At 35.1% G+C, this 15269-nt stretch overlaps 1 protein-coding gene and 1 long non-coding RNA gene across 2 annotated transcripts in view; both read right to left on the minus strand.

The window, feature by feature from the left end:
• The window catches only part of HIBADH (3-hydroxyisobutyrate dehydrogenase), a 105353-nt gene that overhangs the window by 68736 nt on the left and 21348 nt on the right, over nucleotides 1-15269 (minus strand). Inside the window, exon 4 of the mRNA XM_036088782.2 lies at nucleotides 13127-13248. Coding sequence (XP_035944675.2) covers nucleotides 13127-13248 — 122 coding nt within the window. The remainder of the gene's footprint in view (nucleotides 1-13126; nucleotides 13249-15269) is intronic.
• Nucleotides 9632-13093, minus strand: LOC144379670 (uncharacterized). Its single transcript, XR_013442999.1, has 2 exons — nucleotides 12486-13093; nucleotides 9632-12270 (listed from the first exon to the last, which is right to left on the minus strand). It is a non-coding gene; the product is annotated as an uncharacterized LOC144379670 (long non-coding RNA).

Raw genomic sequence — 15269 nt, forward strand, 5'->3', positions numbered from 1 at the left:
TTTACATGTGTATCTGACAACCAGAATCCATAGTGTTAAAAGTGCAATATGATGTTGCTTTTCTACCACGCTAACTCATGTTGGACACAATTTCACTGTGTTTTGTAATCTAAATTACAAAAAAACAAAAATGTTATTTTATATGCAGTTAAATTGGCTATTCTCTAATCATCTTTATTAATAGCAACACATGTGCTCCTAAAGGATACAAAAGGATTTGATGCTTGCTTTTGCTGTTTTTATTTTTATTTTTTAGAAAACCCTACAATATTACACATGCAAATACAGTAAGTCATTGTTTCCTTGAGTAATATTTATAAAGTATTAAAATTTTTTAACTTTTGAAATCTAATATTAACAATACTTTATAGTATTTAAGTATACTTTATAGCCAGTTTTGCTTTGAAAGCCAAATGTCTCCAAAAAAATATAATTTTTAAAAATTTTCCAGATATCTGAAAAAGTATAACTATTTTTAATAAAATTTATAATTAAAGCCATCTCCGAGACCAATATCCTACCTTCCAATCAAATTTCACTGAACTATTTTAACTAAAATCAAGTAAGTTAAACATGTTCCATCAACACAGTTTAAAAATAAGGTATGCAAAGATTCCCAGCATATGCATATGACACAAATAATTAAGAATCACATTTCAAACTTAAAACACTTCCACCTATGAGGTTCCAAAAGTATGAGTACATGGTTTTAACTTTTAACTTTTACTCTCTGTACTACTTTCTCTCCCCTTCTCAAACCAGCTCCCCCTGTACCCCCAACACACATATAATAGATCATTTAGGCCAGTGGTATTTTAGTACATCACCCCTCCTCCACTTAGACAGTCTTGCCTTTTATATCTCTGTGGAGGTTCCCATGGCAACACTCACTTACACCAATACTATTTCCAACTGAAATGAAAGAAGCCAAAATCTAAATGCTCCATTACCAAATCACCCACACCCTGAAACGAGTAAGGATTTTTTTCTATTATTTTTTAATGAAAAAGTAAGCTTCTGGAATTTCTACAAAAAATAGTTAATTAATATTACAGAAATAACTAGGAAAACAGAGTCATTGTAGGTAATTTTATATATGCATATTATTACATGAGATTTGCATGGGCTTTTATTACATAAAACTGATATGCTGAGCCAAGAGGTTTACTCATTTATCATCATGAACAGTAAGTATAATTTTTACTAGTCCAGTCTACTGTATCAAATTCTTTTTTTTTTTTTTTTTAATGTTGGCTACATAGCTCACAAAAACCCTGGTGAGAAATTCTAACAAAACAAGCCAAGAAGCAATTCATGGACAGCAGGAGGCAATTCCAGAACACAGGCACAATCTATAAAGAGAAACCACTACAGCTTTTTGATGTTAAATAAGTAGAAATATCGGTATACCACAAAGCTAAGAAACAGCCTGTTGTATCAGGTTTAAAAGTAAAATATTCAGGGTCAAATGTCTTGAGTACCTTTGTCTAGACTATTTTCAAAAGTACTACTTTCAAATTTTTATAATTTTTAAAACAAAATTCTCTCTTTGTAATACTGAAGTCTGCATATATTTAGTTTTAGTACAACACACATTCCAAACAAGTTATTCAAAATATAGAGACGTGGGGGCTTATGGGTGTTCTGTGTGTGTGTGAGAGAGAGAGAGAGAGAGAGAGAGAGAGAGAATGTGTGTGTGTGTGTGCGCGCGCGCGCATGTGTGTTTAAAAGCAAAACATCAAGGTGGGAGGTCAAACATTTACTTTGAAAACATATACATTTCTTAAACAGGTTGTACACACTTCTAAGAAGCCTCACAGAAGAGACAAGAATATAAAATGAGAAAAATTTCATAAAGCTTTTTGATAAATGATCAAAGCTAAGCATTAAACAACTCTGCATGGTGAATACATTTTTTAAAAGGATAAAAATCAATAGAGTGTACACTGAACCTTATTTATTCTGACAACATATCATAGCACCTGGATAGGCTGTATTAAATAATTTGTTTCTGTACAGTTTATTAATATATGTGGGTTCATAAAATAGAACAATATGTATTTTAATTTAAAAATCATACTTTTATAAACTTTGTAATGAGGGGTTTTTTTCTTGCTTTTACATTATCACTTTCTTAAAATGAGCTGATTCAAAAGACTATAAAGACTCCCTCAAAACCAGTACAGGAAACTGCAAGAATTTACTTTGCCAAAAGCAGCTTTTAAGACATGAGCATGAACTGCCTAATGAATCTCATAGTTAGACTTGTGAAAAGGACTGACTTGCACCTTTCTGAGGTCTTTCTGTCTTTTTAAAAATTCCCATACAGTGGGACTGACACTTTTTTTTTTATAAGGGCTGGGGCAGGTGTGAGTGTGTTGGAGGAAGGGGTGATCTGAAATATTGGGGAGTTTGTGCAACATTTGTGAGGGTTTTTATAGGCAGGATCCTCTCTCGAGTATTTAGAAAAGCAAAACAAAAATAACTATTAAATGTTCATTTTACAAAAAAAAAAAAATAGCAATCCTTTGCAAATGTTTCAACATTTTACTTTCATTTCAATATTAACCACCTAAAAGCAAACATTTGCAGAGTTCAGAAATCCTTCCAGGTCTTTGGAGACATTTAATCAACGTTGATATTAGGTATATTTTTAAGCCAACTTCAAAAGCAAAATCCAGAAAAAAGTATTATAACCTCTCGAACAAAAAAGAATTTAATTTAAAAACCTTCCTTTATCACAAGCAGGTTTGGATGCAATGCCACCTGGTGGCACAAAAAAACTCTTAAGTAGGCTTCGATTTTTAGAAACTGAGCTGTTGAAGCTCCAAACATCCCTTTGACTACTCTACTCTCTCCCAAACAAGATATTCATCCCAGAGTTTAACAATAAATGATCATTTTTATTTAAGAACTTTAAAATTTTTAAGCAATTAACTTCATGTGACAATTTCTTCAATGTTTAAATATCATAAAAGCAGCATTTTTTCAAAAACCTAAATTATACCACAGCTTTAATTTTTAAAAGATGAAATGTTTAAGAATGGAGGGAGGGGGCAGGGATGGAGTAACCGAGCTGCTTTGTAAAATTACACTGTATAATTAATTCCATGGTAAGAATGTTTTTATGGTGTGTTTTGGTGACCTTTTATTACCATCAAGTTCACAATGCTGGTGGGCTGCCTTTTAATCCCTCCGCAGACAAAGGCCCTAAATAAACACAGATCCCTTCCTGGGAAAAAGTCCACTCTGGTTAAATGGTAAGGAAATGAGTAAATCATTAGTAATCTTTAAAGCCAAAGCTATAAACTCAAGTTACCTTAAGTTTAAATGAAAGTGTCCTGCAAGAGTTTCAAAGTTCTGTCACAGATAGAAATCTCCAGCTCTTGACTCCAGACTAGGCGCCAGCTGATAAACAAACAATTTAAGTCAAGAGCTGGAGAATTCCCAGCTTTTTCATTTAATGGCTTTGGCCAAGAGTATTTATTGCCTCCAGTTTTATTCTCACTTAGCTCTAAGAGGAAATTTAAACTCATCATTATCTTAAAGCCCCATATGGGTAGCAGTCAGCTCACCTGATAGAGCTCCTCTTACTCTGTACCAGTTTGAGTCTCTAACTAGAAGTGATGTAATAATGTAAACTAATTAACTACAGTTTTAGGTTGACTTTTTAACAGGCTAAATAAATTTTGTTCAATATAGTTTATATTCCCACTCGGGGTAGTAACAATTCCAAAAAGTTTAACTTTACAGTTTTACTCCAAACTACCAGCTAAAATGGAAAAGGACAGTGTAATCTCTCTCTCATTCCCCCACATGCTCCTGCCCTGCTTCTCCCTCTCGCCCTTGTCCACTAGCCCTTGAGTACTATATAAACTTTTCTGAATCAAATATAGACTATTCCTATTAATTTTTAAATATCCAGTGTTGTTCCATCTATTTCCTAAGAGAGCAGTGTGCAAGATTTAAGATGTAAATGTCTTATCATGAAAAGCTGTTGATTTTATACAAGTACTAATAAGAATATAAAAATACATCCTGATTAAAGATCATTAGAAACCATCAAATATTTCTTAATGCTATGTTTTAAAATTTGCTATTAAAGATTACAGATCTCAAAGTCACCATGCTGTTGCTTTTCTTCCTTTCTCAAAATTATCATTTACTTTTAGAAAAAAAATCTCACCTCTACTTAGGATTTTATGTCGAAATAATTCTTTTAACTATTGGAATGTTTGCAGATATTTGACAGTTACAATAAATCAACTATTCTTCTTCCTCTAGCTGCCTGTCTAATGAAAAAAATTTGCTGCAAGAAAATGTTTATAGCTTTATAGGTAAAAGGGTTAATAAAATATGGCATTTATGCAAAGAAAAGTTCTCTCCCTCCCACTTCTTAATTTTCAGAAAGTTTTATAAACCTATTTGGCTGGAAAAGCCAATTAACCATTTCAGTGGCTGCCAAGACTATTTTTCTACTCTTTTAATATATGTGCATAGTACGTCAAAAATGTTGGCCACTTGAGGACAAGTATTACCCCAACACGTAAGAATTAGGGGAAATACAATGTAATTAATGATAAAACTATTTGTAGGCCCAGCTTCATATTCTGTTTAATTTTTTAAAAACCTCCCTAACAACAATGCTGTCTCAGAGACCACAATGGATGAACGTTCAGATGACCATAACTAACAGTCAATAACTCAATAAAAAAGATGTCATGGACAAATCTTAAAATTCTTAATACCCTTCTAAAAAAGTCCACATTCTCTCATATTGATAGAGGTAATCTGAGCTAAGTACGAAACACCAGCAACAAAACCCCTCTACCTTTAGGTCAAGTTAAAATCACTTCAAGGAAGAGAGAAGGTAAGTGTGCCGCCATACCTCCACTGGCCCTGAGGGAAGGGTCCTTACTATGAAATGTGCCTTTGGATTTAAAAATTTTCACAACTAAAACACCCAAAGCAATGCAAAACAAAAGAGAATCATACAGCAAATATAGAGAGAGGATTTAAACTCTACTTAATCTACTTTTCATCTGCTAACATTACCAAACTTGAAGAAAATCAGACACCTAGAAAACCACAAGTAAGTCTGATAATGGTTTGATGGCAATGACAAGGCCCTTGTGAAATTCTTAATCCCATTTCCTCCTCCCACTTTACCCCCAGCGCTAGCCAGGGATCACAAGTGAAACAAATAAAGACATAATACGCAGGTATAGTGGAACTAATTTCACACTGCTTAGGAATCAACAGATGTTAATAAAAAAATAAATTATATATAAGTAATAGCTTCATGGGATTTATTTGCTAAATATACTTGACCTTTATATAAACACCACTAGGCAGTTCTGAACTGTGACCAGACCCAATTGTGTCTGGTCTGACTTACATCCTGAATGGCAATTAAAGGACATTAAAAATACCCTAGGATTACTTCAGACAGGACCCCTGCCTTATCCATGCACTTTCCAACATAACCAGGTGAAGAAAACACAGTATCCCTCCACCACAGGACAGAGCCTGGCAAGAGCAACCCTGGTAATGGTTGCTTGACTGGAAACTGCAATGCAATTAAAACCTGGCCTCCAGATTGGGAGATGGGGGAACCGCAACTGCAAGAAAGTGAATTCTTAGAAATGAACTAGGTTGTCATTAGCAATGATAATTATTACTAACAATAAATGATAACAATAACAAGACTGAATGAAGTTATCACCGTGCCTTCTCTAACCCATTCTTCTATTTTCTTAGGAGACAAATTATTAAAGCTGCCTCAACTATGTTACTTTGGGCAGTGAGTCAGCAGTCTTCTCTAAACGTGTGAAGAACTCGTTAACACCTTATATAGGGACTCCTGTCCATGACAACTGTGGTAGGGGAGACTTAGGCATGCCAAAGAATGTAAAAAGAGGTTTTTGGGGGGCACCTCTTCTTAGGGACTAATTTCAAAGAAATCTCTGGTATTTACCAAACATTTCTGAACTAGTGCAAACTGGAGAAAATCCTACGCAAAAAGGATACTTACTGGATACAAGGTGATAAGTAAAATTATGGGTAAATGTAAATGGCTAACATAATTAACCCATTTTTGGTGTGTTGGTATTGATGAATCTTATGTCATTTTTAAGGAAATGGATTTGTCCATCAAACAAAATTAAAATTTTAATTATTTGAATTACTAAAGCTTTAAATACCACCAGAACAGACCAAGGAAAGGCTTGCTTTACCTAATATTTTTCAAGACCGACTAATTCAAGTCTCTCCTACAAAAGTGAGTGCCACAAAATGTCCTTTTCTCTTAACTTTTTTTTTTTTTAAGTAATCTGTACGCCCACCATGGGGCTTGAACTCGCTACCCCAGGATCAAAAGTCCCATGCTCTATGTACTGAGCCAGCCAGGCACCCCTGCCACAAAGTGCTTTTAAATTTTATAATAAGTTAATAATGTGAAAAGAACTAAAAATCATCACAGTAGTACAATTCTTTAAAGGGAAGAACCCATGAAAATGAATTATCTTAACCCTGTTAAACCAACTTATTTCAAAACATTAAAAAAAATAAAATCTTACCGACGTAAGACTAAAATGTAAGACTAAACACCACACCCAATACTACTGTGTAATCAAACAGCCTGTGAGAACATGAAAAAAGACCTATTGTGTGTGATAGCCCTTCCCTCTCCACACATTATCAAATAAGGCAAATTCAGTTATATGAAATTTGGTAACATAATTTACTTTTGGACAGAAATAGCAATGTTTCAGCCCAAAGCCAAGTAAAATTGCCAAGTTATAAACTTCTCTAAGAAAACGTTTTAGTAGAAATGCCAACAGACCCTTAACTATAATGGTGTTACGTGCCGAAATAGAAGTAATTTTTGTTTTTGTGGTCCCTTTACCATAAATTAGATACAGATCTAGTGGAAAAACAGGGAAAAACAGCAGATACCAGTTCAGTGAGCAGTTAAGGCCAAGACTACACACTGGATTTTAAAAACAATAATGGAGTCTATGTGAGACTTTCATTGAGGAATTTAGCAAGCAAGTCTAACGCTCTAACAGAAACGCCTTAATAGATTTTGTGCTTACTGTTACTCCCTATTCTAAGAATACCTCGAACAAATTACTAAAACTTAACCCAGCCAAGCAGAGTATAAAATTTGGTTTCCTGGTAGGGAACTGTTACACAAACACATACACATCAGTTCAATTATTTAATTTTGACATTAATCCCTAACTGGAGCAATACAGTTTAGCAAATCAATGAGGCTTGCCATCCCGGACAGCCTTGGGCTAACTACAAGTGCCACTTTAGAGTCACTTCAACTCAAGGTCTCTGTGTAACTCTACAGACATAGGAGGCAAGCAGTGAATTTATTCTTCAATTATCCAAGCACAGTTAAGTGCTATAATTACGCCCTTGGAGCAGACTGAACAGTATTTGGTCATTAGTCACAAACGATAGTTTTTAATTTGCTTTATGTCCAGCATTCATTATACAAGAGAACTGATCGCATTGGAACTAATCCTGTAGTAGCAGACCCTCTCTCTACACTAAAAAAAAAAAAAAAAAAACACACATATCCAGAACAAGGTGACTAAACGACAGACATGTGACATTAAAGAAGGATTACAACTTTCATAAAGATGTGATTTACACAAGACAGGTAAACAGATTAGGGCATCATATTTGAGGCCAGGGTCATGGGCTAATTTATATAAAGCCCAGTTAGCTTTCCTTTGATAACCACAAACTGATAAACAAAGGCACGGTGTCAGACATATGGGGAGTCAATGTAAAGGTGAGTCAATTTAATAAACACTGAGCGCAATTACCCGCTAAGTCCTGGTGATACAAAGATAAATGTTTCACAAACATACCAAGCTTCTTCATACCTCAGAGCCCATACAGAGCAGTCTGCTCCACTGAAATACTCTTCCCCTGAAGTTGTGCACTCAGATCTCTGCTTAATGATCACTTCCTCAGAGAAGACATCCTGTCCATTCTATGTAAAAGGACCTTCCCCTGAAGTCTTTGTTTCATTAACTGTTTACTCTGCCTTTTTTTTCTTCATTGCACTTCTAATTGAAATTATTTTTGTTTGTTTATTCTCTCTATTCCTACTAAATCACAATTCATGAGGCAAAAGACTTTGAATATCTTCAAAGCACTACCTCTAGTGCCTAGACCATACCCACCACATTAAAGTACTCAATAAATGTTAGTTGCATGAAATGAAGAATGAAGCGTGTCCCTTGCAATCAAGACATAATAGTAAAATTAGATAAGAGTATATAATCAGAAAACAGTATATAATCTTGTAAGAATTATATAAATAGAATAATATTAAGTACATTTCAGTGAAGAAAAAATGAAGACCTTCATTTTTAGAGTTACCTTCTTTCCCTAAAAGTTCTAGGCTCTTCCTAATATCAAGTGAATGTCTTTGAGTTTATTAACAGAAGTATAACAAAACTGAAACTAAAGGTGATAAGAGAATTATATAAGCTAACCAATTTCCTTTCTTCCTTGCTTAAAGAATATTTACTGAAGAACTGTCAAATCTAATTCCAAATTCCACTGGTTCCCCTTGGATGTAACTGGGAATCATTTATGAGGTTTCTAGGTAATCTTTAATATAAATTTTCCATTTCCAGAATTAAAAATTCTTCTGTTGCCCCAAATTCAACTGTGTAAGTCAAATCAGGTGTTACCCTCTCTCTAAATATCCATACAGATGAATATAAGGTAAAAGTCAAAGTAAGTTTTAGTAGCCACCCCAGAAAGGACAAAGACAGTATTTCTTTACAATGCCCAGCATGTTGCTATGGTCAAACTGTTTTTTTAAATTTCAATTAATTAACATATAATGTATTATTAGTTTCAGAGGTAGAGGTCAGTGAGTCTTATATAAAACCCAGTGCTCATTACATCACATACCCTCCCCAATGCCCATCACCCACTTACCCATCCCTCCACCCTCACCCCTCCAGCAACCCTCAGTTTGTTTCCTATGATTAAGAGTCTCTTATGGTTTGTCTCCCTCTCTGATTTCGTCTTATTTTTTTTCTCTCTTCCCCTATGATCCTCTGTTTTGCTTCTTAAATTCCATATATGAGGAGTATCATATGGTAACTGTCTTTCTCTGATTGACTTACTTCGCTTAGCATAATACCCTCTAGTTCCACCCATTATGATTAAACTGTTAAGAGTTCCCTTTCTGGTTGCTAAGTACCGGGAAGACTGCTGTGCTACATTATTTTGCACTTTGTAACATTTACAAATCATTTTATTAGTATGTTTTACTAAATTCTAAACTTCTAATGTAAGAACTTTTACTTTAAGTTGTTCTGAATATATTCTACTTCTTTTATCCTACCCCCACCCTTGTGATCATAATCACACTTCCCAATGGCATCTAATATTACAATATAACATTCTGAACACAGTAACTACTTATCTTACTGATGTTAGAATATAGAGGCAGTTACTTGAACTTCAGAGAGAGGTCAATAATCAGGAGATAAATAAACTGGAGAACAGCTTGGGAGTGAGAAATAACTGCAGGACGGCTCAAAATATTTAACACTAACCCTGAATTTAAAAAATAGAAGATTCTTGATTCAATCAACCATACTTTATTACATGCTCACCAGGAGATATACACTGGAGATAGAAAGTTGAGAAAGACATGGTATCTGCCTTCTTCGGAGGCTAGTAGTAGAACAAACAGGCACAAACATAAGCATAACACGGTGGTCCTTGCAGTGGCATAGATACTATACTATGGGGACATAGATGAGGGCCATGGAAAACAGCTTCACTGCTTTCAGGTATAATCCTGTTCAACTCCAAGTCCTTATACCTCAGAACAGATCCTATCCTAGTCAAATTCAAACATATTAGGAATATGTCAAAATATTACTTTACTTTCTCTTTTCCTGGACATTTATTTGATTAAACAGCACCAGCCAGTGGATCCAAAACAGGAAAGACCCAAAAACCCCTGGTTCTATCCCAAGCCATCCGCAGAACAAGACTCCTGATGGCCAGTTAATAAACATTCTAGGATGGGGTCAACACAATAAGACTGATCTGATCTCTCCAGAAGTCTCCTGATTTGAGAATAATGTCCTCTCAACCATTTCTTCTCAAATGACTCTGGAACAGAAATGTTAGGCCTCTCCCAGGTCAGAAGCTAACCTCTGAGAGTTAGAGAAGAAGGCAATTCTCCCCTCACCTCCCCGCCAAAAGTTTCACTACATGGCAGTGCCAGGTAGCTAGCAAGACAGAAGACAGAGGACCAGCCACTAGATAAAACTGTTAGAAATGGGTTAATAGTAGGCCATTGCTTTCAAAAACAGAAAGGCTACCATACCACAGGGTGGGACTAAAGGGAAGAAGGTCTGGTGGGAAGATCCTTAGACTGAGTTGGGAGAGTAAGATTCTAATTCTAGATTGGCTATCAAACTGGAGAACCCTAGGCAAGTCACTTAATTAACATCTTTGGATCTCAACTTCCCATCTGTAAAATAACAAAGTCAAATTAAATTACTGCTAAAGTCTCTCCCAATAATAAAACTCAATTCTAAAAGCAGAAAAGACACTTAAAAGCTAGACATACTATTTAACCCCCAGCAGTCCATGAGAACACCATAATGAGACTTACTGAATTTTTACCAACTTACTTTTCCGGATCTTACTAAATATGGGTATCTCATACCAGCTCACCAGGGCAGCTACTTAGGTAACATTTAGGCAAACATTCTCCTTTGTAATCAGGAATAGAGAGATATAAGTCTGGGACCTGTTTACAGCAAACAAAACTCTTTTCTGGACTGGCTTAATATTAATAAACTCCATTTTGGCAACTCAGCTTTGGCATTAAAGTTGGCCTTTTATGCTAACTACAGGACTATCATTCTCCTTCGGAAAGGGTTTATAACACTTAGACTAAATAAGCACAGGTAGCACACTAATCGATACATTAAGTAACAAACACTTGTACGAAACTATGGCAATATCAACTATATTGGCTCTATCAGTTATCTATCTACTGCTACACTACACCCCCAAACTTAGTGGGTTTATTTGCTCACAATCCTATGGGTGAGTAATTTAGACTATCTTAGCGGGGCAGTTCATTTGCTCATCAGGCCTGAGGTCACTAATGCAGCTGCAGTCATCTGGGAACTTGACTCTAGCTGGATGGTCAAGATGGCCTCATTCCCATGCTTGGTGGTTAGCGCACGTCCCAGGTGGCTAATCCAGGCTTCTCTATGCAACAGCAGAAGAGTCCCCGTGAGCAAGACAGGGCAAGACTCAATGTACAAAGTGCTTTTCAAGTCTATCCTTGTGTAACATTTGCTAACATACCACTGGCCAAAGCAAGTCAGATGGCTCAACTTAGAGTCAATGCAGCACATGGTCACACAGAGTGGATTCAGAGATGTGAGTCATTAAAGGTCATTACTATAACAATGTACCATATTAGCTGTTGGCTATTTTTAGCACTGTACTGAGATGGATGATTTTATAATTTAAAGGACAACCTTCCATTTAGCAATCTTTATTTTCCTCTTAGAATAAATTAGAACTTTATAGAAAATAGTATTTCCTAATGCAGTGGAATGTGAGACAAATCTAGTCTTGGTCTTGAGCAAATGATTGGTTTCTTCAGTCCAGCCTTTCTAGAAAGTCTCCAACTAGAAACTAGTCTTCAACTACAAATTACATATGTACGTGTATATGTTTGTGTGTGTGCAGGTGTGTGTACCATTATTGATTACACAATAATTTTGGAACTTGCAAAATTATGGAAAATCATAATACCCATAATACTACCATTCCAAAATACCCAGATACCTACTATTAAGATTTGATATAATAATATGCTTTTAAAATTTTATTAGTGAGAATCCTTGTCCTCTGATTGAGATGATCATATGATTTTTAAGTATGTTAATGTGGCGAAGTAGATTTATAGATTTTCTAATATTAAGCCATTTGAGTACATATGAGATAAACCTGATTGTAGTGTTTGATCTCTTTTATACACGGCTGGATTTAGTTTGCTAATGAACTTTTTAAAACTTTTTACTTCTGTATTCATGACTGATATAGACCTAAAATTTTCTCTCTCATTTCTCTCTCTTTTTGATTGAAGTATCAGAGTTACAGGTCTGATAGAATGAGCTGGGAAATGTCTCCTTTTTTTCTATTGTCTGGAAAAGTTCATATAAAATTGAAATGATCGGGCGCCTGGGTGGCTCAGTTGGTTAAGCGACTGCCTTCGGCTCAGGTCATGATCCTGGAGTCCCTGGATCGAGTCCCGCATCGGGCTCCCTGCTCAGCAGGGAGTCTGCTTCTGCCTCTGACCCTCCCCCCTCTCATGTGTTCTCTCTCATTCTCTCTCTCTCAAATAAATAAATAAAATCTTTAAAAAAAAATAAAATAAAATTGAAATGATCTGCTACTTGAAACTCTGGTGACATTTCACTTGTAAAAAATCATCTGGGCCTAAAGTTCCCTTGTGAAATGACTTTTTCTTTTTAACCACTTCCTCAGCTACTTTAAAGTTAAAAGATGATTCAAGGAGGGGCGCCTGGGTGGCTCAGTCAGTTGAGCATCTGTCTTCGGCTTGGGTCATGATCCCAGGGCCCTGGGATCGAGCCCCACATCGGGCTCCCTGCTAAGCGGGGAGGCTGCTTCTCCCTCCCCCTCTGTTGCTCCCCCTGCTTGTGCGCTCTCTCTCTCAAATAAATAAATAAGTAAATCTTAAAAAAAAAAGATGATTCAAGCTAATTAATTACTTCTTGAATCTGTTCTGAAAAGTTAAATTTTCTACGAATAGCTCTAGCCCTACCCACAGCAATTTGGACCAAAAATTCACAATTCTTCAAAGTTGTGACATCCTTTCACCTGAACTTAGAACAAGCAACATATTTTGAGAATACTAAATAACAAAAGTGAGTTTTGTTCTTTGTTTTCAATGAGGAAATTGAGATTCCTTGTAACAGGTCTAAAAATAACTAGATATATCTTGGGTACCACAAAACTGTAATTGCTATTTCTGACAAATAGAAATAGGTGTGCATAGATTTTAGCTGCCACTTACCACCAGAAACAGGGGCATCCATGAAAACTGCTCCCATTTTCTCAACTTCTTTGGCCAATTCTTTTGAAACTGCAGGATCAATAGTACTGGAGTCTATCAGTAGTGAGCCTTTCTTCACTTTTCTAAGTAAATAAATAAAAATAATAGTTTTTTAAAACTATAAACCTATAGTTTACAATTCTGAATAAACATTTCATGCAACTACCTATAGAATTAGAATCTGCTAAAAGCTGCCACATATCAAGGAGGTCTTTGCTTTAGTATTAAAAGCATTATTAGAACTGCTTCAAAATCTCAAATCCATTTTCAGATCAATTAAAGTTCAAAGTAAACCCAAACTCTTTCAAACAAACCTAAATAATCTAATAAACTACATGGTATAAACTCTGGTTTCAGGTGAAATACACAATACCATAATAATATAGGTAGGCAATTTAAAACACCTATTAACTTTAAAATGCAAGCTTTAAAGAACTTTTTATAATTTGGTAGGATTTAAATTTTTGTTTGTAAAGTAGCTGGGGCTCTTTAAAAAGTATTTTATTTATCTTTAACAAGCCATATTGCAAATTTCACATATCCATGTCATTTCCACTAGGTAGAAGAAACATAAACCACTGAACTTTAGCCATCTGCTTCAGGGTGGCATACTCTTCAATAACTACCGCTTTTTAAAGATAAAATAAAACATCAAAGAAGCAGAAAGGAAAATAAAGGAATGGACCTGGAAGTCTCACAGATAAAGTTTTTTTGTTCTTTATGGTAAATGTATATACATACATTGGCAAAGCAGGGAAACAGTCTTTTCTTCTATCATATTTTACATCAGTAGTAAATGGCATTCTTATAATAAGATATTTTTGTTTGTACTATAAGTGCAGATTATATCTATCTACACGGTTCCTTTATAATCTATGCCTATCTACAATGGCTAGGAAACTGACCTAAGTTATCATTTATTTAAAGGGCTATGGCTTACCTTTAATTCAAACTTCCCAAAGTCCTTACTACAGATTAACTAACGCAGATAACACTTCATCATAATTATGACTGGAAAATTAGAAATGAATAAATATAAATATTGAAGGAGGAAATAGAAAATCATTGCTAAAAAACTATTAAAGAAAAATCCTTTATAGAAAAAATAGCATCCAAAATGCTTTAAACAACAATTTTAATAAACATATGAATTGATCTGGTCCAAATGCAATGATTGGGTATATTCCACAGAAAAGAAATAGCACGCTCTACTACAGATAACCTCAGTATGTGGAAGTTTCACTTTATGTGAAAAATAAGAATTACATTTACCAGTGTTGTATGATACTAATATTCTTAAGCTCTTAAATCTCTAAGCAAATGGGAAACTGTCTCAAAAATTACATATGCAGTAGGTATGGGGAAAGGATTCCAACCCAGAAGAAAATAAAGAACCACCCATGAAAAGCAAATTATAGTTCAACATAAAGCCGCATTCTCTGAAAGCACTCCTAGACAAAATTGCTTGCTAGATGACCACCATATTCCTTAGTAAAGAATATTAATAAACACAGGATTTTGTCTCCAAATTTTTAGTAACTTTTCCTAGACAGGCAACACAGGGCCATAATTGGGACAGACTAGATAATGAGACAGCTAGGTTACCTCAGGACCACACACACCATGGGCCTGAAGGCTCCATCCAAAATGAGCGCCTTTCAACCTTCCCTGAAATCTAAACATTTATCTTATCAGTTTTCTGCCTAATATCCAAGTGTCTTTTGCTTCCAAGTTTGTTAGTTTTCTAAAGCAATTCAATTCCCAAAAACCTCATATTTCATGTATTATAGCTTCGTGAAATTAAACCCTTTCTTTTAGTCCTACATATATCTACAGGACCTACCAGTTTTTTCTAGCTCTTTGCTGAAATTCAACAAAACAAGTTAGAAACAGGAACCAGTAAGACCAGAAAATTAAATCAGAAATTCAACCACTGTCATTCTAACACAACCACAAGGATTTGGCAATAGGCAGAATTAAACCAAAGGTTCTCAAAGCCAGGGAAGCTAAGCACTGGCTAGAAAACTCTGACCTAAATTACATTTTATTTAAAGAGCTACTGCTAACCTTTAATTCCAACTTCTCGAAGTTCTTACTACAGATG

The sequence above is a fragment of the Halichoerus grypus genome, chromosome 12 (assembly GCF_964656455.1).
Source record: "Halichoerus grypus chromosome 12, mHalGry1.hap1.1, whole genome shotgun sequence".
NCBI lineage: Eukaryota > Metazoa > Chordata > Mammalia > Carnivora > Phocidae > Halichoerus > Halichoerus grypus.